This window comes from Phragmites australis, chromosome 2 (genome assembly GCF_958298935.1).
Source record: "Phragmites australis chromosome 2, lpPhrAust1.1, whole genome shotgun sequence".
Taxonomy (NCBI): domain Eukaryota; kingdom Viridiplantae; phylum Streptophyta; class Magnoliopsida; order Poales; family Poaceae; genus Phragmites; species Phragmites australis.
In genome coordinates, this window is record NC_084922.1 from 38,645,512 (window position 1) to 38,668,201 (window position 22,690).

General features: G+C 43.7%; 2 protein-coding genes and 1 long non-coding RNA gene across 3 annotated transcripts; 2 read left to right on the forward strand and 1 right to left on the reverse strand.

Annotated features, from left to right (window-relative positions):
• The first annotated feature begins 8,257 nt into the window (after nt 1-8,257).
• Nucleotides 8,258-9,850, forward strand: LOC133910085 (transcription repressor OFP1-like). The gene has a single exon (XM_062352607.1). The coding sequence runs from the start codon at nt 8,319-8,321 to the stop codon at nt 9,282-9,284; it is 966 nt and encodes a 321-aa protein (XP_062208591.1). The 5' UTR covers nt 8,258-8,318; the 3' UTR covers nt 9,285-9,850.
• Nucleotides 9,851-12,884: 3,034 nt separating this feature from the next.
• On the forward strand, nt 12,885-18,126 carry LOC133908741 (probable sugar phosphate/phosphate translocator At1g06470). Its single transcript, XM_062350883.1, has 12 exons — nt 12,885-13,561; nt 13,669-13,841; nt 14,509-14,594; nt 14,684-14,733; nt 14,986-15,053; nt 15,155-15,255; nt 15,436-15,448; nt 15,827-16,011; nt 16,418-16,504; nt 16,608-16,702; nt 17,523-17,655; nt 17,752-18,126. Exons 1-11 carry the CDS (start codon nt 13,152-13,154, stop codon nt 17,644-17,646), a joined length of 1,392 nt encoding a protein of 463 aa, XP_062206867.1. The 5' UTR covers nt 12,885-13,151; the 3' UTR covers nt 17,647-17,655; nt 17,752-18,126.
• Nucleotides 18,127-18,480: 354 nt separating this feature from the next.
• Nucleotides 18,481-20,550, reverse strand: LOC133908742 (uncharacterized). The gene is made up of 2 exons (XR_009908259.1): nt 19,961-20,550; nt 18,481-18,708 (listed from the first exon to the last, which is right to left on the reverse strand). It is a non-coding gene; the product is annotated as an uncharacterized LOC133908742 (long non-coding RNA).
• Nucleotides 20,551-22,690: the final 2,140 nt, after the last annotated feature.

A 22,690-nucleotide genomic window follows, 5' to 3' on the forward strand; every position in this document is an offset into this window, starting at 1 on the left:
AAGCTTTCGATAAGCTAAAACGTGCAGTACCACTAAAACCATATGTGTGCACTTATAATCTATCTATAAAATAATCCCACGGGTAAACATGATTGGAATAAATTCAAGTTGTCTACGTGCAAATTGGGGATCGAACTGGACGGGCTGAGCGAAACCCCGTCGCTCAAACCATCCTAGCTCAGCTCACTTCATTGGGTCTTCATGAGCCGTACATCTGAGAGTCCAGACCAAAAGAACAACTGGCCCTCGCTGCGCTGTTCCTTGCCCTCCTTGCAATTCTCTGTGCTTTGCCTCGTGGCAATTTTAACTTGGGAAAGGACTGTGTTGCAGAAGCACATTTCAGAACCATAGTCATGTCGTATCATCGATTCTTCGCAGCTTTTGTTTGAAATAAGAACTTTTTGCTAGAAATTTAAATTCTGCGTCGGATTGACAGTCATAAAGTCAGACAAGAACACAAACAGCAGCTACTCTAGAGCTACCTGTATTATTCTGCACAAATGCTTTCGTTCCGCTAGTCATTAAAGATTACAACATGTCTGGAGCTATCGACCTATCATCTCACATCCTCACATTTCAAATTTTCAAATCATGGAACTGTGCTCTGAAGAAAAATGGACGGGAAGGACAATTATCCGTCAGGCACGCTGCATGTCTAAAAGTGAGCCTACAGCTTGCTACGACAGAAAAAGGAGGACAAAAGGGGGACGGGATTTTTGAACTGAAACGACTGAGCAGCCAGCACGACCCGATCCGCGATAAGGCCGGTGAATACACGAATTCGTTCGCGTCGGCACATGGAAATGAATGAATGATTGATTGATCTTTCATCAGTAGCTAGGAACGCAGAGAAATGAATGATCTTTCGTCAGTAGGGGGACTGGTGGAGTAGCTAGGAACCAGAGAAAGCAGCATTTGCCTATTTGAGTTTTGGGGTGCAGGGACCAGCTGCTGTGACTCGGAGGCGTAATAATGTAGCCGAGGTGCAACTGCTGGTGCAAAACACAAATATGTGCCCGGATCTGGTTATACCGAGCAACCACGCCTCCTAGTAAACATCACAAGGAGAAAATGGAAGGGTTATGATATTGTAAGATTTCACAAGGAATCAGTACAGATCCCGCAGAAAACCTGCAAAATCCCCTCGTTCAGAGGGGGCCTAAGCCAAGAAGCCCGGGCAACGGCAGTTCGTACTTGGATTCACATCGCCGGTGGCTGCGTTGCATTCCACTCAACAGTCCATTCAGGTGCATTGCATTGCAACGAATCAGTAGCGGGTTAGCATAACCGAGTGCAAAGACTGCGAGGAACGCACACGTCTCGATAGAAAAGGCATGAGGTGGCGGGACTTCGTTGAATTCAAACAAAGATTCCGGGGCCGGCAGGCGGTGCTCGCTGCCCAGCGGCAGAGGCGGGCAGGAAACATCGAGAAGCAGTAAGCATGCAGCTTTCGAATGAAAGGCAAAAGCAGAGGGCCTCTGGTTCCGCCTCTCGGCTCGGCGCTGTCCGAACGCAATCTGCGCTGCGCGTCTGCCACTTCTGCCGATTCTACAGTTCTGTCGCTGTGCATCGCATTCTGTGAGATGAGAAGAAAGGCATGGGATGGGGTGCTCAGCACTAGCGCATGCATGCTCGCGAAGACGGGACGTGAGTGTGCGTTGGCGGCATGGGAAGGGTGGCCCTTGGAAAATGGATTAATTAGATCCATCCTATTATAAATTTTCCGGTTTTAAAATATACCAGTGTACAGTTAAAAATTAGAGTCATATCATTAGAATTTGTATAAATTTGAACAATATAATTATGTACATGTCGGGATCATTTGGACTCACCTGCAGACTACCGTATTTCCATATAGAACCGATTTGCCCCTGTCTCCCTCGCTCTGCCTTCTTCCTGGCCGGACCTTCTCTCCGGCTGCTCACCCGTGCATAGCTGCTCGCACGACTGCTCCAGCCCTTTCTTTGTGGCCGCCTTTCCCTGGCCTTTCCCCCTTCCTCCGTTGTCGCTCCACCACGCCATCATGCTCCATCTTCTCTCGTTGCTGCTCGGGCGAGACCGCGCCGTCTTGGTGCACTCCGCCACGCCACCCGTTGCGATTTCCCTTATGGTGTTGGCCATGCCATCTCACTCGGTTGAGAAGCTGGCCACCTCCGAACTCTCACCGACTAGCCGTCTCCTCCTTTCCCCGAACCTCCTCTGGTGAGCTGCCTCCCCAACCCTATCCTCTCTAGCTCCTCTCTTTCGCTCGCGCACCACTAGTGAGCTCAACCAGTCTCCCTCCTCCCTGTCCAAACCTTCTCCCCAACTGCTCTTCCTCACACGTTGTCGCTGCTCACCCATGCGACTGCTCCGACCTTCTCTCCACCGTTGCCTTCCCCCGACCTTTCTTCTTCTCACCACTGTCGTTCCACCACACCGTCACACCCCCATCTTCCCTTGCGGCTCCACCGCTCCACTGTGTCGCCGACCATTGTCCTCGCACCTCCGGCCCACCTCCACCGTTCTCCCCTCACCCTTTTTCACCTCTGGCTTCTCTCTTACTCTCTCCGAGAGTCACCGAATTGGCCAGCCTTATCTTCCTAGGCACAGACCGCCATGTGAGATCCACAGGTGGCAAATTGGTCCCAAACAGAAATATTGTAGCCTGCAAGCATGTCCAAACGACCCGGACGCATATATAATGGCATAGTTCAAATTTGTATTTAATTGTAATAACATGACTCTAATTTTCGACTATGCCATGTCATATTTCAAAAACGAAGAATTTATAATAACATGAATTTAATTAACCCATGGAAAATCCATTGCGTGCACAGAAAGAAGTAGGGATGTCAATGGGGACCCGATCCCCGATTCCCCGTGAGGAATTCCCCTATTAGGGAACGGGGATGGGGAGATTTCATCCCTCGCGAACTCATATGGGGACGGGGACGGGAAGGCGCTCCCCGTCCCCGCTCTCCGCTATATCCCCGATATCACATATATACATATTTTTCTTAGTATATAAATGTACAAACATTACATTACGTAGAGTAAATAATAAATTACTCTTATGCTTTTTTATCTAACCTACGATATTTAATCAATTTTGTATTAATTACCCTCGTATACATCAATAAATTACTTATTTATACAACATACATATTATTAATATATATAAATAATCAAATATCATTCAATTTTACATCCTCATTGGAGACCCGATCCTCGTAAATTCCCCGCGGGGATAAAGATGGGAGAAATCTTCCCTCCAATAGCTAAATAGGAATAGAGATGAAAAATCATTTCCCATCAGGATTAGCCTCGTTGCCATCCCTAGAAAGAAGGAGGACACGCCTGCCGGCATCCTATCTGTTCCCGAAGTTGCGTCTGGTGCGCATCAGTTGATCTTCGTGGTGTTTTCTGCTGGCTCCACCATACCACACGGAATCTCGATCGGATGCAAGTGTCGTAGACAACCAATCTCCTGGTCAGCTATAAAGACTATCATCAGGATCTTGGTAAACCCCAAAGCGACGCGGCACCAGCAGGCAATGTACTCCTGCAAGGCTGCAATGCAATACTGCTAGGTAGATTGGTGCGCTACCCTGCGCCCATATTGTTAGCCCGTTAATATATGTAATACTCCATATGTTATAGATTAGTACTGGTGCTTAGTAGTATGTTTTTTAATCAGAGGGATCCTATTAAGGAAAAGGAGAGATAGCAAGCATGTACTGGCACTCATACAGTGCCACACGCCCACACCGAGCTTGACAATTACTACCAGCATCAATCACGGAAATCAATCAGCCAGAGCCTAGAGACATGAATGCACCAGAAAGAAGCGCCAAGGCAAAGCGCAGCACTACTTTTCGCCCACTCGTGTCACGGCAGAAAAGCTCTCTCTACTTCGAAGTTCAAACTCAAGTTTCAAATTTTCTTTATGTTTAAAAGGAAACTTGCAGAATTCTAATACTAACACAACAGAAAAGGGAAAAAATTCTATGCATCGGTAATGCATACGTGTTCTTTTAAGGCACTAGCCAGATGGCCGCCACATGTCTTCGTCGGCAAAGCGAGAGAGAAGCGAGCTGCTGCAGTGCCAGGTCCAAGCCAGCCACGAGCCCAACGAGTGACGCATCCATGCGAGCCGAGCCAGCCACAGCTCGCGATCTTCGTCTCCTCCTTTATCCCCTCCGCCGCCAGTCCTGGGCTGTTCCCCGATGAGCCTCTCTACTTCCAAATCCGGCGACCAATTACCCTCCTCTGCCATAATCTCCCCTAAATTCAGCCAGTAGCTACTCTCCTCGGTCAACAAAAATGGTACACGAACAAATGAGCTTTTGCATCTTCATGGCCGTATGTGAGAGAGATGCAAAAGAGTTCGGTGAAGCATAAAAATGGATTCCCCTGGACATCATGAAGCGTATGTGCCAATCACAGGGACAACCCTTATTGCTCAAACAACGTACGATGGCGGCGTTCAGTGGAGCTCGCCGGTGCGGCAGCAAATCATAGAGAATGGGGAAAATGTTTGAATAGAATTGGCTAAAATGAAATAGGATTATGTGGGTAAAAGGGTTTTAAAAAATATGTAAGCCGACTCTAACGGAGTCTATTTACTAGTGCTATAGTGCAAATGCCGATTCTCTCACCTCGCATCCGGTGGCTAGCGGAGTCCGTTTCAATGTACAGTGATGCGGGATCACTCGGCCCGTAGAGACGAATGACAAATTTGAGATATTCTTTCTTCTCCCCTTAACACTTTTCATAAAGGATGACTATAGGTTTGAAAAGAGGAAAAGAGTAATAGAAATTAAAAATTATTGTAGTTACTGAAGATAGAAAAATAGTAGATACTGTAACAGTATTATAGATGATGAATTTTTAAAGTGTCTATTAGAGATGATTAAAAGAGAAAGAGATTGAGTTCACGTGAGTTCTCAACTGTTCCGATGAAGAAGACAATCACCGTGGTGCTATTTGGTGCAAACCGGATAACATGAAGCAAAAGAAGACTAGATAGGCTGAAATGGGTGCAGAAGGTGGTACCGTGGGTTGGTGTGTCCTAGTGCCGCACAGTGCACGCAGCGGTGTCCTAGTCGGTAATGTCATTGTTGTGGTGTGGTGGTAATACTCTAGAGAATACTTCCTAGTAGAAGATAATGATCAGGTGAAAATAGGTAGATGTCATCATTGCAGTGACCGCACAACAGAGTCTTTCGCGTGGCTCGATCCTTGACAAGGTAGTAATTTGGATGAAATTCATGGAGGACATTGTTGTCACTACTAAACCGGTGGACAAATAAAAGAATTTTCTTAGCTTATGGTACATGTAAGACGTTGAAGGGATCGGTCACGTCCTAAGAGGGGGATGAATTATGATACTTAGAACTATTTCGGCTCCAAAAACAATATAAGTTAAACATATATCAATTTCTATTTAAATGTACTCTAGATTTATATAGTGTATCTACTCTACTAATCAAAGCACTTGCAACCTATCTAAGAAAGTAATCTGCAAGAATATAAATGCGGAAACGTAAATAAGTTAGAGAGAGCAAACTCGATACAAGGATTTTCTCTGAACTTGGATAATCACATTAAACACATTGGTGGCTTGGATGTATTTTCAGGTATACACAAACTTCTTTGGACTCCAGCAACATACCACACCTTCAAATAACTAAGTTGAGGGTATTTATAGCCTCAAATCCATGCACTAGCCATTAATTCAACGACTTAGAAAAGTTTTTAACACCAGATGATCCGGTGAGAAAAATAGTACTAACACTGGATTATCTGGTGAGTATACTCTCACAAACTAGCCATTGGAACCCCACACCAAACCTCTGTGAACAACGGACACTCCGATGTATACTTCATCTCTATCATCAGACTATCCAATGAGTTATCCTGAGCTATCCGAGTCTTTCCTTCTTCTCTGTGTAAATTGCTCTGATGTTAACATCCGGTGCATATCACTTCATCACCGAACTATCCGGTGAGTTAACTTCAACCAACCGAGCCAATGCACCCCTCTCTGAAAATAATGCTCCGGTATGCACAAACTTTATCACTGGACCATCCGACGTGTTGAACTTCGTTCTGTCTCTTTGAATTGTTCATTGTCTGGAGCATGCAATACATTGATCACTCGACCATCCGGTGTTTTGATCTTCAACTTCAATGGCTGCAACCTTCTCTAGATAAAATGTCCCGGTGTGTATCTTCTCTGACCACCGGACCTTCCATTGAGATCTTCAGGTCTCTCTCCCCTTTGTCAAGTATACTCCGGTGAGTTCAACACTCAGAGTATTAGACCATCAGGTAAATCTTCCTGAGACTTCTCCAATTCAGTCCAACTTTGTTCCGGCTGCGATGACTTCTTCATATATTGCATCCACAAGACCTACTAATATATATTCTTGATAAACATGTTAGTCCTATTAACTATATTGTCATTAATCACCAAATAATAATTATGGCCTAATAGAGCTATTTTCGCTAACGATGTTATTCAGGTAAATATCACGAAAGGGGGTATAAACCTTAGAATTACCAATATGGGAGATGTTCATACCTTCTCAATTTGCTATGTGGACCTAACCTTTGCCATTGTTTCACTCGTGCATTGTCAGTCGATCAAGATCATTGGTGATATGATCAGTTGCTCTGGTGTCAATATACCAACACGTGTCGATATTGTATGTGGGCATGGTCACCGCCGAGCTTGCAACTCTTTTGTCCTTTGGCTGGAGTGCAGTGTGACTAGTATTACCACACGCTTGGCAGATGGGCTTGTTGTTGTCGGTGCTAATGTTGCTTCCTTGGCTATCATGGCTGTCGCTGGTGTGGCCATGGCCTCGACGACCACCACCTCTGCCGCATGTAGCCGAATTGACTGAAGAGCCTGTGGGCACCACAGAGTTGTGTTCCAGGCGCATCTTAAAGGTAAGAAAATGTGTGTAGATGTTGTCGAGATTGAGTGGGTCTGACCACGTCGTGTGAGAGGTCATTATTGAATCATACTCAACATGAAGTCTGGTGAAGAGGTAGGTGTGGACTGCTTCTTCTTGTAACGGTTGACTAGCAGCGGTCAACGAATCAACAAGCCCTTTTACTTTGTGAAAGTAATCAGACATTGATTGATCCTTCTTTTGAACCGATGCCAGCTGACGTCGTACTTGCATGATCTTGGCGCGAGATGAGACGCGAACATGCGCTCCAGGGTTGCCCATACTTCATGTGATGTGGACAAGAATAACACTTGTGACAGAATTTCAGGAGATAAAAAGAAGATAGGAAGTACCAAGAACATCTTGGTCTTGTAAGTTCTAGGTCTGATATGCCAGATCAGGCCAAAGTGAAGTTCTGGCATCTTCACCAATTCCTTCTATGGTGGAGATCATTTTGGCAGAAGTGCTTAGGAGCCATCGACGAAGTCAATGAGCTGATGACTCCTCAAAAATGGAAGCATCTGAGCTTTCCAAAGTAGATAGTTTTCCCGATTCAACTTGATAGTAACCAAATGGCCAAGAGCTGGTGTGGGGAGGATTCCAGCGGAGGTGGAGTTCATCATGTTGGTGGTGCTAGTGCCAGAACTAGAGCTAGATATGATGGATAGGCTCTAGTACCTTGTGAAATTCTAGAGATCATCGTGAATTGTTGAATCCGCACTCTCAGACTGTGGTGATTGTACCAGTATTTATAATCACTCGTCTATTGGTAGATGGATAACATCACTAGCTACAATATTTGATTAAGTTAACTCTCAGTGCTCACATGACTCTGATAGTAGTCCTGTAATCTAGGTGATAACGTATACTGCAAACTAATAGTACTAACAACTAATGGGTAACGACCACTGTTGAGTACACACAAAATAATTGGAGTGATTCAGATTGACAGTCTAACAAGTTATTAAGAGTTTTTTTTAAAGTTTCAGAGTTATTCAGACTTCACTCCTAGACAGTGTCCTGTGTCCTATGCCGCGCGACGCAAGCAGCGGTGGCCCTCGCGTGAGATCGAAGCTCCCTTAGGAAGCGGCTGGCTCGGCTCGCTTGGACCTGGCACTGCAGCAGCTCGCTTCTCTCTCTCTCTCTTTGAGATCGACGCCTAAGGACACGTGTGGACATCCGATTAGTGCCTCAAAAGAACGCGTATGCACGCTGCATAGTTTTTTTTTTGCACGAACCAGTGCACCACATCACATTTCCCATGCGCACGGTGAACCGCCAAAACCTCCCACTTTAAAAGCCCCAGACCCTCCAGCTCTCCTCGCTCTTCCAAGCTCACAATTCACAAACGCACCAAGACACCAGTGGCTAGCCATGAGGTGGGGACTTAGAAGCAAGCAACAGCCAAGACGAGAGCAAGAGCGACCAGAGAGCAAGGGGAAGAGCAAGGCGGTCTTCTCGTCTTTCTCTCCGTTGGCATGGCTCTCGAAGCTCACGGCCAAGAACAGTCCGGTGGCTGCTAAGCCCGAGCACGCCACGCCCGTGGCGACCAAGAGCACTGCTCCGTGTCAGCCCGCCGCGGAGTTCCTTTCCTGCTTCCACAAGCGCTCGAGCCCCAGCCCCGCGTCGCAGAGCAGCCCGGCTGATTCCTCCTCACCCGCTGCAGCGGCAGCCGGCACCACCCCGCGTCGCGGCGACACTGAGGCCGCGGCAGCTGACATCGCCCCGCGTCGCCGCTCGGTGGGCAAAGACGACACCGAGTCCGAGGCCGCGGCTGCGCGGCAGCTGTACCGCCGTCGCCACTACTCGGTCGGCGGCGACAGGGACCTCCCGCCGCTCGGCCACCTAATCTCACTCTCCCGCTCTGCCTCTCCAAACCCGCCGCCTAAACCGGCGCCGGTGCGGACGCTGACGCCGATGCTGCCGTCCGACACGGACGAGGAGAAGCGGCCGCGGAGCCGCCGGCGCCGGCACCGCCGCATCGGCGGGCGGAGGTCGTTCTCCTCCTGCGGAAAGGCTCCGGGGGCGCGCCTTGCCACGGCGGTGCGCGTGCGCTCCCCTCGCCCGGGCGTCGCCGCGGCCGCGGCGGTGTCCGAGCTGGAGTGGTTCGCGGTGTTGCGGCGGACGAGGGACCCGCAGCGGGAGTTCCGGGCGTCGATGGTGGAGATGATCGCGAGCAAGCGCATGGTGGGGCGGCCGGAGGAGCTGGAGACGCTGTTGGCGTGCTACCTCTCGCTCAACGCCGACGAGCACCACGACTGCATCGTCAAGGTCTTCCGCCAGGTCTGGTTCGAGCTCAACAACCCCGCCCGGATCGCCGCCCCGCCGCCGCGCGGCTAGCCGAGCTCAGCTACTAACCTTTTCACGTCTTTGCCATCAGCATCTATCCACGCGTTGATGTATCATCCTGGCGTGTCCAGAGCCGATGTGGATGCTGATTTCCATGCGTTTTTAGGCTTACGTGCCGACGTGGCCTTTGCACGCGTAACAGCTAAAAGCTGTGGGACGTGGTAGAGTGCGCTCGCTCGCTAGCTTTTGAGGCGCTTCTTGTTGTTTGCGACTTTGCGCGCGCTGGACGACGGAAATTGTTGTACGCAGTACAACAACTGTTTCTTTAGCCGTGTGTTCACTAAGGTTATTCCCAGTGCAGTGTAGGGTACCATTCATATAAATAAGATGTCATGTAAGATTTTATGCATATAAATAAGGTGCTATGCTGATGTGTTAAATAATTAAAGATAAAGAAGAGAGGTGAGATAGTTGTGGAGGATGTGATGAATATTTATTGCTGTATAAATGTGATGTGACAACATAAAAAACGTGTTAGAGCTTTAGCATTAGGAATAGTCTAATGTAGCTTAGTCTGAGCGCTCAAGGCAACTTCAGTGATTATAGATAATAGTTAGCTGTGACATAAAGAAGAGAAGTGGATAGGAGTGGAAATAAAATTAACGTGGAGGAAAATCTTACTCATTTAGAGAAAAATCTTAGAGAGCTAATTCTTAAAATAGAGAAAATAAGAGATAACTTTATGCATTGTAAAATATAGATATAGTGAATTAGGAAAAACTATTTTAAAAGATATACCGAAAGAAATAAGAGATAGCAGTAAAAAATAACCACTGAAGATACATGATAGAAAAGAAATTGAAGGGGAGAAAATAAGACAAAGTTGTTTCATGTACTTGCGAAACATCCGTATGCTCCAGTCCCCTAATTTGGCCGTTTATGTAGCACGCAAAAGATTCCAAGATCTCCGTTTCTAGAATTCAAATGGATGCCAAGTTCTGACTTGTGTTTCAGAAGGGAAACAGTTTTTCAATGGACAGTGTAGTTGCGTCCTACACTGACATGAAAGTTTACTCTCTCTTTTTTGGCGGGATCTGAAGTTCCGAACTTGACGGCTTATCAGCCGGATGCAAACTCTCTAATGCATATGATGCATGCATAAACACGCAGCATGCACAGTGCGTGGCGTAATTGTGCCATGTGCAGAAGCAGAGATTGTCCACTGCTTTGACCACAAGTACTCACCGTGCCAGTTATATTGGTTGCCGATGCTGACTTGAGAGTGGCCCTATGTGCTTTGCAAAACAGTTGCCTCTCGGCTAGGATGGGCAGATTATTGGAAATTGGAAGGAACTCTCGCGTACGTATATGTGATGCGCTCGGTCGATAGCCCCCTAGCCCACTGCGTGCCGTGCAACAACAGGGGTTCTTTTTTTCTTCTTAGAAACCGCTATAAGCATATAACATCGAGCAACATACTCATGTCACCGCACATAGTCATATAACATATGCTAAAAACTAAAGATATGGAGCTTAGTATAGATGAAAACGAGCCGAATTTTTCCGCCGTTCGATCATCCAAACCGTTTTAGATATCAATCGAATATTGAAAATTCAAAAGAAATACTGGATTGAATAGGATCTTGATAGTTATATCGGATATCGAATTCGGATGTAGGGAGTCAGATATTCGTCAAATATCTGAGAATAAAATTAGATATATTCACGATCTTTATATAAAAATTATAGCTCTCATCGTGATCTACCAGTTTGTAGTGATACTTTTCTCATTTGAAGTTGTGAATATGTTCGAGTAATTAATAAAAAGCTTCAGTCGAGATATTGAGCATTCGTAACTTCTCCGATTTCGCTATAACATAACTCCTTTTCATGAGAGTATATTGTTGATTTACTGATTCTAATGTAGTTGGGTTTTAAAAATATAGAATCGTCGAATAATCATAACATATGCGATATATATATAATATTTTCTTATTGGATTAAATATTACTTTTACTCAATATCCGAATAAATATTCGTGATCGATATTATTAGCATTTGACTCGTTACATATTTGACTCCTATCAATTTCTTTTCATGATCGAGATTATCTGCATCTATATCCAATACCATTTGTATCCGAGTCTAATTAAAAATAAAAATAAAATAGAATATAGGATCAACGATATCCCTATATATCCGATTCGATTACATCGCTAGAGTTTAGAGTACAACGGGTGTGCTTTTAATTGCATGACCTTTGCCAACTAAATTGCTCATGTATCAACTGATCTAAAGTTCCCGAACGAAGCACGCTTAATTAAATCAAGTTGTGCAAAATTACGAAAAAAATGTGCACAAGCTGTTTTCGTTGCATGGAAACAAAATGCACGCTAGCTTCTTTTTTTGGGTAATAAAAAATGCGTAGCGTTTTCTTTTTTACCATGGCATTTATGTGGACCGACGAGGACATATGGGCCGGTAACTCTAGTCGGTGCCGTCGTCACTCCTGGACCGTCCAACCGCGCAAATCTCCATGTGACATCACTTGTTGCCTTTGTTCAGCCGCACCGCACACCCGGTCAAAGAAAAAAAAAAGGAAACAATTCACTATATGTCACATGATGTGAACAAAATTCTCCATTTGCCGCACTTATTTTTTCCTTTACCTGTGTGACATTGTCATCGTAATGAACTTGACGGCAATGTTAGGGATGAAAAAACTTAATTTTTCATCTCTTGTGTTACTACCATTGTCTTTATTATGACGTTAATAATATTTAAGAGATGAAAAAATTAAATTGGTGATATGAAAAAGAAGATAATTTTCTTAGTAGCAATCAAGATTTTAGTTAACCTTAGTTAGAACATAGTGAATTGTCTCAAAAGAAAAGAGAAAATCTACGATTTGCCATCGAATAACTACTGATTCTACAATTCGTCATCGAATAAATTATATTTACTTCTATACCATCGAATAAATGTTTCAGTTCCTTACATGCCATCGGCTTTCGATACTACCCTCCGCGCACTGTTCATGAACAATATGAACAGTATCCGTGAATAAAAAAAAGTCACAAAAAATATGTCGATTTTTGTGCACGCTCTATAATTCATAATCAACCCGTTTTAACTATATTCACCTAAAATACTGTATAGAATTCAAACTAAAATTCTTCAAAATATACTATTTTTGTAACTTGCAATTTTTAAGCCTCATAAAAATTTACAAAAATTCTGAGAAAATTTACTAATATTCCTCTAATGTGATGTAATAATTTCTAAAATTATCTCCCGCGGTGAAAAAATTAGTTCTTTGTAATGCACAGTATTACAAAAGTAGCTCATTTTGAGAAATTTTAGTTTGAATTTTACACAGTATTTTTAGGTGAATACAGTTAACATGGGTTGATTATGAATTATAGAGCGTGCACAAAAATCGACATATTTTTTTACTTTTTTTATCCTTGGGTACTGTTTATGAACAGTACAGGGAGGCCAGTATCTGGAGCGGATGACATATAAGGAACTGAAACATTTATTCAATGGTATAAAAGTAAATAGAATTTATTCGATGACGAATTATAGAATCAGTAGTTATTCAATGGTAAATAGTAGATTTCTCCAAAAGAAAAACAGCATCCTCTTCTCCCGCAAGCAAAACTACCGGTGGTAGGCTGCCAGCCAGCCGCGGAGCTGGCAGTTTACGGGTGGGGAAGTCGCAGCGACGAGGTGCTGGATTTTGACTTGCTACCAAAAATCGAAGCAAACCAAGCTGCCGCAAAACCCCTCCCCCGCGGCTTCGCGTCGGTCGCCGCCGCCGCTCCGACCGCGTGCCCCTCGCCTCCTCGGCGCCGATGCGATCAGCGCCGCCCACCAGATCCGAGCCCTTTTAGGACCTTTAGCCGTCGCCGTCCCATGGGGGACTGCGTCGTCGAGGACGGGCACCCTCGCCCGAAGGAGGTGGAGGCTGCGCTGCCGGTGGCAGACGCGGAGGGCGCGGGCGAGCCGAGGGAGGGGGGTGGCGGGAAGCCGAAGAAAGCCGGGGGAATCCGCAGGGAGCCGTCGTTCTCGCGGTGGTGCAAGGACCCCTCCGCCGCCGCCTCAAATGCCCCCGGCGCTGCGGCGGCCAGCGACGGCGACGACTCAGAGGAATTCGAGCTGCCGCTCCTGCCCTCCGCCCCGGGCGGCGGGGGCGGCAGCATGCCGATGGACATTGAGGCGGGAGCGGCTGTGAGATCTGACGGTCTGCCGATCTCACCGTGGTTGGTCGCGAAGATCATGGCGTTGATAGCGAGTTGGTACACGCTGAGCACATGCTTGACGCTGTGAGTAACGCGTTTTGTTCGTTACTGCTGTAGCGCGGATATTCTGGGGAGCTTCGTTTGGGATGTGTTTGATGCTAGTGTGCGCGTGCGCGTGTGCGTGTGGTCAGGTACAACAAAGAGATGCTGGGGAAGCACATGTGGAAGTTCCCGGCGCCGTTCCTGATGAACACGGTGCATTTTACGATGCAGGCCGTGGCGTCAAGGGTGATCGTGTGGTTCCAGAACCGGGGCCTGGAGGGTGGGGCAAGTAAAATGTCGTGGAAAGATTACGGTTTGCGAGGTGGGTAATGTGTATTGCTTCATGATTATAGTGCTCGATGCTTGGGTGGGTATTTGTTCCATATATAGTCTGAAGAAGTGACACGGTAGTTCGATACCTTGGTGCTTATAATCAGTAAAACCTACTCTGACTATTCTGGACTTCTGGTTGGATAGGCTTGTCAAATGTAGTATGACTAGCGTACAGGAAAGCTTATGTTTATATTAGCTCGTTTGGGGTTAGGTACAATTACATTGAACAGGGACATATATAGGGCTTTCTGTCCTGAAACAACCTGATGGTCAAATGTGTACACAGAACAATGACATGCTAGATTAAATCAGGATGGAAAATCATTTTCACGGTTGAGGTTCAAACGATATTCAATTCTGGTGTTGCATGTGAATCTATGCTGCTAGAGAGCCACATTGGCTGAAAATTAGAGAGTTTGGTTGGACACCTCTTGCTCTGGCTGGATGTATTTCTGTTATTACCTTTCAGTAAACTTGGGCCGTGTCCCATGGTCTAGAAAATACTTCTCACTGAATAAAAAAATCAACACTTGCTTTTATTATTTTTATTGTTTTTTACTTATTTGTTTGCATCATTATGTTTAAGTAACAATGTATGATAACTTTGGTATTTGTTCTGTAGCCGATATATAATAATTTCAATATTGGCTCTGCAGTTGTCCCAACAGCTTTGGCTACTGCTCTTGATATAAATTTGAGCAACATTTCACTTGTTTTCATTACCGTGACATTTGCTACAATGGTAACTTTTTTCTTTTTATGCTGGTCATTGTTTCTTATGTCCACTAATTAGTAGTTGGAGTTCTAATACAGTGGTTAATTGTTGTGCAGTGTAAATCTGCTGCTCCAATTTTCATTCTTCTGTTTGCTTTTCTGTTCAGGTAGGTTCCGTTGCTACTCTGTCTTCATTAGCGCTTGTTGTATTGAATTCAAGCTTAAATACTTCTTGCTTTCATCGCATTCAAATATCAGTTATCATGTTTGTATGCTTTCTTTTTCTCAATTGTTATTTTGTTATTTTTTTTTGACAGCATGGTGCCTATGTCTCTTAAATTGTCTTTTCTTGTGCCTGCGCTATGCTTTGTACCATATTACATGTCACAAACTGAAGTTTACTTTCTTTGTTTTGGAAGGCTAGAGAAACCCAGCTTTAGTCTTCTTGGAATCATGCTGATTGTTTCATTTGGAGTTCTACTGACAGGTATTGCATGCGTACATTAACATTTTGAGGGCTAAGAAAATAACATTAACCTGAAAGTTGTCTTATCATATTTAACTGAGGCATAATTTTCTGTCTTGCAGTTGCTAGAGAGACAGAATTTAATCTTTGGGGATTTACATTTATTATGCTTGCTGCCATTATGTCTGGGTTCCGCTGGTCCATGACTCAGATTCTCCTTCAGGTTTGTTGTTGTATGATACTTCCCGAATTTTCTTATTGTTTCCGTTATTCAATATTGGAGATTTGACAGTATACCAGGTCCTGTTAATTTCATATAGCTGTGTTGTATTTTCCTTTCATCCTCTTCCTGACTAAGCTTTTTCCTTTTTTCCCCTTTATATGCCTGTCAAACTTGCTGAAGAAAGAGGAGTACGGTATGCATTCTATCTTAGCATTTTTCCCATTGAGAGGAACACTATTAGTCCTTTTCATTTGTGTGTTGGCATCAGTCACATGCCTGAAACATACAAGGTTCATAAACATTTAAATAAATAGATATATTTGATTGGCACATAATTTCTGACTGGCACATAATTTCTTTGGAAGCAGAACTATTGTTCTATCGATTGCCACTATTGCCTTGAAACTCCTCCTGTATCAGCTGTGTCAATAAGTTACGTTAGAAGCTTATGCATTATTTTCCTTAAAATATACAAATGACTACTTAAAATGATATTTATTCCACTATGAAATACAAATCGACTAATGTGTTAATTACCATCTTTTACAGCATCTTTTTTAATGCTATGCAGGATTAAAGAATCCTTTTACCTTGATGAGTTATGTTACCCCAGTGATGGCAATAGTAACTGCAATTCTTTCCATTGCCATGGATCCATGGAATGACTTCAGAGCAAATCACTTTTTTGATAGTTCTGCTCACATAATAAGGAGCAGTTTATTGTTGCTTCTAGGTGGCGCTTTGGCCTTTTTCATGGTATGGATCGTGTTCTCCTTCTCTGGGAATAGTATTTTGCTCATTATTCAGCATTGAACTACTACTTACTCCCTCTGTTTCAAACTACTTGTCTAGTTTATGTTTCAGAATAGTTGTCTATTGAGAAAAATCAAGAGCGTACTTGTTGTAATTTTTACGTCTTCTATCCTTGGTTTTAATGATGTCAAAGAGGTTGAGGGGATGAAACACCAACTATGCGCATGAGTAATTGGACAACTATTTTGAAATTGAGTGGTATTGCATTTTTTCAATGTACCTGAAATACTTGCAACATGTCTTTTCTTTCTTGATACCACAGTTGGTTTTTAGTAAGGCATGCTTGCCATTGTTTTCTGTTGTGATAGATTGTTTTTGAAAGATTGTAACAGGATTTGCTCGCTTCCAGGTTTTGACAGAATATGTTCTGGTTTCTGTTACAAGCGCTGTAACAGTGACCATAGCAGGGATTGTGAAGGAAGCTGTCACTATTTTGGTATGACTAAAATTCGAGTTTGCTAGCTGTGTTATTTTACACAAATTCATCTATGTTAGTTCATGCAAGTGAGCGTGACTTGTAACAAGAAAGAAACTGACAGGTTGCCGTGCTATTCTTCAATGATCCATTTACCTGGTTGAAGGGACTAGGGCTGGCAATAATAATATTCGGTGTCAGCCTATTCAACGTGTACAAGTGAGTTGAAATTTTTTATATGCTGAATATAAGCAATTCCATGTTTTATGTTTGCCACTTAATAATTGGTAAATCAGTAAACAAACTTCAACTTTCTCACAACATCGAAAACTTTAAGTAAGACTCGAATGCGTACTTTGTATGGGAAGTGAATTGTACAAACGGCCCCTAAACTTATAATGTCACTTTGATTTGTCAAACTAAACTTTACCCTTGGAAGTCCAACAGTTTACTGTGTCGGGATACTTTAGCCCATCTGTTAATTAGAGACAGTGAAAAGCAACATGACTTTCAAGTTGCTGTACGCTGTAATCAATGGGTAGTTGGGTCACAACTCTAGTTCATTTGGTCTCTAAATCCAAGGGGAAAAAACAAACTAGCAATTAGGTGGAAATGCATTTTTAGTTAAAATAAGTGGGTTTTTGGTCGACCCAAAAAAAATGAAACTTGCATCCCTACTGTAACAAACCAAATGCCACATTGTGCTGGGTGACTTTTGAAGGAATATTATATTTGTGGTTATTTTCCTTTAGCCTTTAAGCTATGCAAAAGTCCAGAAGTTTATGTGTTCTTTATATTTTTCTGTATCTTTTTTTTTTGTTTCCTTACACCCCATTCACTTCGAACTTTATGGTAATCTGTTGCATTCTTTCATATAATTTTTGGCCCTCTTAGCTCTATGTTCAAGAGGACAATCAGTAACAGGCAAACGCTGATCATATTAATTAGACTCTGTAACGTAGAAACATATGTCTATTTCTTATGTGTTAATTCGTTAAGTGGACAATATTTTGTGACTATTTATTTTTGATACATGAAGGTATAAGAGGTTTAAAAAAGGCCATCACAGTGAAAATGGTGAGACAAATATACAATCTTCCAATGGCACTTCAAAATATGTTATCCTTGATGATGACACTGAAGATCAGGATGCTACAGGCTAACTCAATATGGTAGGTGGGTTGTTCAATATGAGGGGTAAACGATCCGATTAGTTTTTTGTTTGCAGATTTCTCATTGTTTTCAATTGGTTTATTGGTCTTTTTCAGAGAGCAGAAATTTTTGTGGACTGGTTCTCAAAGAAGCATACTCATTTATACCTGCAGAGTTTTGCTGCTATTGTCTTGGTTTCACAGACTTTCTGTTCATTGAAGGCTCTAGGGAGTCATGCTCGTCATTTGTGAGCATGCCAATGACACAAAAAAAGCCATGTTCACTGATTGGGAAGATACAAACTGATACAAGTAGCAGACAGCCTGGTTGCTGTAGAAATGTTTTGTCCGTTCCAAACAAATATTGAGCATGTATCTGCACCAGGAATTGTGCAGAAAAAGTATATTTATTATATAGAACATTTACCATCAACGGGAAATACAGCTGATGCAGTTTAATTTAATGAAAGAAGAGAGCTCAATTTTGGTGTTCGTTCTGACTGCGCAGGGGAAGAGTTAGAGCATTTCTAAGAGCTTTTTTATTTGGTTCTCTATAGCTAAATCTAGGAGTTATAGGCCTAAATTGTTCTCCAACAGATTCTGTATGTAGCCTCCAATCTTCACTGCGTCCCTATCCTGTCCCTTCCTCTCACTAGATCTTGGAAACGTGAGTTGACTCCCTATCCGTGTTTTTGGCAATCCTACTCCTTCCCGTGCCAGCCTGGCCTCCGCTCGCTGTTTCGCGGATTCGAAATGTCTGACGTTCAAATTTGTATTATAGCTTTGTATGTATGTGGTATTGCGGACGTGCCAGTATACAGAGTATACAAGAGATAGGAGACGATGTAATAAAATTGTAAACTTTATTCATTCATATCGAATTCATAAAGTACATCTTTCGATTACAAAGTTTTACTTCACAACGCACACGCTATCTGATTATATTCATGATCTGGCAATTGATTTGTTTTGGTTCCCGGGGCTTTGTAAAGCTCTCCGATTAATTACGCCCGTCCTTGGGCTACCTCCGATTGAGTTGCATTGACGGTCATCGTATTGATATCGTCTCCGAGTCTGCAAGGTTGTAGTCACACGCAACAAAGATCAAGCAACGTAAACGTTAGAAATCAAAAAGCGGTAGGAAACAGGATAGCAGTCTAGCGTGAGCTTTTTGTACTGTTTATATATCCCAGATCATCATCGGCCACGTAGGCCTCAGAATCGTGTATGTTCTACGAAGAGGTGAGCTAGGAGCGCGGCACAACGCGTAGCTTCTATCGGAAGCGGTAACATGGCCACAAACAGGAGCTCCGTCGTCGTGCTTAACTCACTACCTCCCTCTTCGAGCCTCGAACTTGTCCTCATCGGTCGTCTCCGAAGGCAACATACCACAAAGGCGAGGGTAATCACGGTTGGGCCACGAAGGCTCTTGCCATAATGGTACATATTTTCCTTTGTGATCAGTATTATCCAACAGCCATTTAGGCACAATGCCACAAAGGCAAAGCCACACATGCGGGTGATCACAATAGGCCACAAAGGCACTTTGTTTCTTTTATGCAATAAGTGTCAGTGGACAACCACATACGCATATTAACATTATCAACCAACAAGAGAGCCACCACAGCAGGGAGTCAAGACCACATCACTATTGCCGATGGAAAAGAGCAGCAGCAAACTTGCCACACCACTAGTGATAACATTAGCACATTGGCAACGAAATCACTAGAAGTGGATTAGTAACAAAGAGAAGCTAGCAAATGACCCATCTCCAGCAACAGTACATCAGGTTGCCATAGCCAGTCACCACACCCCTCAGGCCGTAGATGAATAAGGAGCATAAACAACACAAAGTCGGTCAACATAGCAGTGATCGAGATCCGGAACTCATCATTGACTATGGGCGAGCAGCACCACCACGCAGCAGCCATAGCACCGAACATCCTTAAAAAGGATTAGGTATCTGGCAATAATTCAAAACTGGGGCAATCGGCAAGAAAGCCCACTAAAAATTTTCCTCCCTGCAACATATGCTCACCAACAAGCCATCACAGAACATCAGAATTCATGGGCCGTAAGAGAACAACCACATTTATCCGGTAATCAAAGATAGCTACAAGATGAAACGACAACTGGGACCATGTTGGCGTTGCACCATCATCTGAGAGAAGGGCAGCAATCGAGCCTCAGTTTTATCATCACTGGCCACGACGAGAAGCACGATGGCACGAAGGCCGAGCTACCACAGAGCACCAGAGAGACACCAGCACGAAGGTCGGACACACAGAGAGATAAAAGGGAGGAAAGGATCACATCTGGGCCTCACCTTGCGGGACGGCAACGGAGGAACTCAGGCCGGCCATGGCGATCAGAGGGGGTGTTGGTGTGTCGGTGTAGCAGCGACGACGGCGCACAACAAAAGCGTCGGCCAACAACAGCGAAGGGCAGCAGCGCAAAGTGGCAGGGCTCCCGCGTGTTCTCCCCCAAAGCTCTCCCCTGCCCCAAGGTCTCCACGTAAATATAGGCCAGCTTGAGGAGGTGGGGGGAAAAGATAAACCTTGAATCAGTTGGGATACCATGGATTCGGCTGGCTAGACTTGGAGATAAACACAAATCCGGTTGGGGCAGTTGGAAATTGATCTCCCGTGAGGCTTCTAGACGCTCCTCTCTCGTATTCCACACGGATTGATGTGGATTTGGAGGGATTCGAGCTGGGGATTGATTCAAACCGAATTGGAGATAGAGAGGAGGGAGGTGGTGTTCGGATGATGCTATTGTGGCTGGAGGAAGGAGACAAGGCACGTAGGTCTGCTCTCTGGTTTTGTGCTGCAGAAAAGAAAAAGAAGAGGGCATGGGCCGGCCCAACAGGAGAAAGAAATGCACATGGGCTGAAAAGAAAATACATTTCCTAGACTTCTTCTTTTCTTCTCTCTTTTATATATATATATATATATATATATATATATATATATATATATATATATATATATATATATATATATATATATATATATATATATATATATATATATATATATGCGTCTTGCGCATATATACGACAAAATGTCATCGTACACTCGCAATAGCTCGCTTGCCTGCTGTCCAGCGCACCGCTGCTTGTCCTCGCGCGCCCTCTCGCCAGACATCGCACGCCGCCCTCGCTGGACATCTCCCTCGACTTCTTCACCAGCCCTCCCGCACACTATCGTGCCCGACTGTCGTACATCCCACGTCACCCTCGCCGGACATCTCCTCCGGCTTGTCCCCTGCCTGGTCGACTCCACCACCGGCGCACAAGGCTGCAATAGAGGTGGGGGCATGAGGGAAGGAGCAGAGGACCGGCGGCTTATCCTCTCGATAGCAGAACCGATGGCTTCACCACTCGAGAGTGCGGCGGTGTCATTCTAGATCGACGGTGCTTCCCTCCTCTTTCTCCTTCCCCCTTCCTATATGGATGAATGGATGAATGTGTGTGTGCCGAGAGGTGAATGGATGAAGGGATGCCACTGCAATGATGAAAATAGTAGTGATGAAATGCTACAAAATGCACCGAAATTTCTATTAAAGGATGAATATTATAAGGGAATGCTTGTAGGCAATTTTTTGTGGTGGTTTAGATGAATCAATGTGACATTAGTTCAGATGTAACTTTTGTGATTTGGTATTTGTAGTTTCAGTATGAAACAATCTGGCATTTGTAACAACAATTTGACATTTTTTTGTTGCTGATGGTTATGTGATGTTCATGTGGGTTCAGGCATATCCTTGGGTTCATCCTATTCTTCGGCCTCACTCTGGTGCATCTTGGCCAGTACTTCATCCAGGTGGCCAATCTGATAGGGCACCTTTCCTGGTGAGCTACTCTTCAGAGTTTGCTACTATATGCCAGTGCAAATTGGTTAATTTTGTTGAATGCGTAGTTAGAATCAGTAACTCATATGATGTTTTAGTAATACCAAGAAATATCATAAGTTATCCAGTAGGATTTTACATCATGCTTAGATGCTGGTTCAAGGACCCATGATTGTTGTGAGTTTCTACCCACACAAACATGTTAAGTACATAGAGCAGAAATGTGTTTTCAGAACTTGGGATGATCGAGATCAGGTGTAACTTTTGTGACTTTTATGATTTGGCATTTGTAGATGAAACAATATGACATTGGTGTGGTTATGTTAGAAATTATGAGTTTTGTTCCGATAAGATTTTGTGTAGAAGCCACATTGATATTTACAAATTTATTGTTTGATCTGTGTTAACGTCATATTGGTGTTTACAAAATTAATAGGGACTATGGAGGATCGTATATTATACTATATTGATGAATGAGGTGAGTAATAAAATGGCTTGGGATGGACTGAATAGCCCACCTGAGGAGCAAGTAACACCAATTGTGGAAGTTACTCCTACCGTGAGACCATCAAAGAATTTTAGTGATAAGGAAGACAAAATATTGGTGTAGACATGGCTCAATATCAGTTTAGATGTAGTCCAAGGCATCGATCAATCTCGTTGTACATATTGGAAGATAATTTATGATTATTTTCACTCCAATAAGGACTTCACCTCAGATTGCACCAAAATTCCCTCATGCATCGTTGGTCTGCTATTCAAGAAAATGTCAACAAGTTTCCCGGATGTCTAAGCCGGATGGAGGGTAGAAAGCAAAGCAGAGTGTCTTACCAAGACAAGGTTGTTGACAAGTTTCTTATATAATTTTGTTGTCTATACATCATCATGAATTGGCGCTAAACATACTATCTTTTTTTTTTTGACTTGTATAGCTAGTGCAGGCATGCACTTTTATTCAAGTTGGAAGATAAGACTAATAAGTTATTTCAATTCATGCATTGCTGGAACCTCTTAAGAACATAGCCAAAGTGGATTTATAGGCAGACACAAAAGATATCTCACAAAAAATAGAAGACTTCTGTACATGGAGGCATTAGATAATTTGTGGGCTAGAAGAAAGAGGCTGATGCGAAGAAGGAGCTTAAGAAAGATGAGAGATACAAACAAGCTTATGCATTGGAACAAGAGAGAATTGCACTTGAAA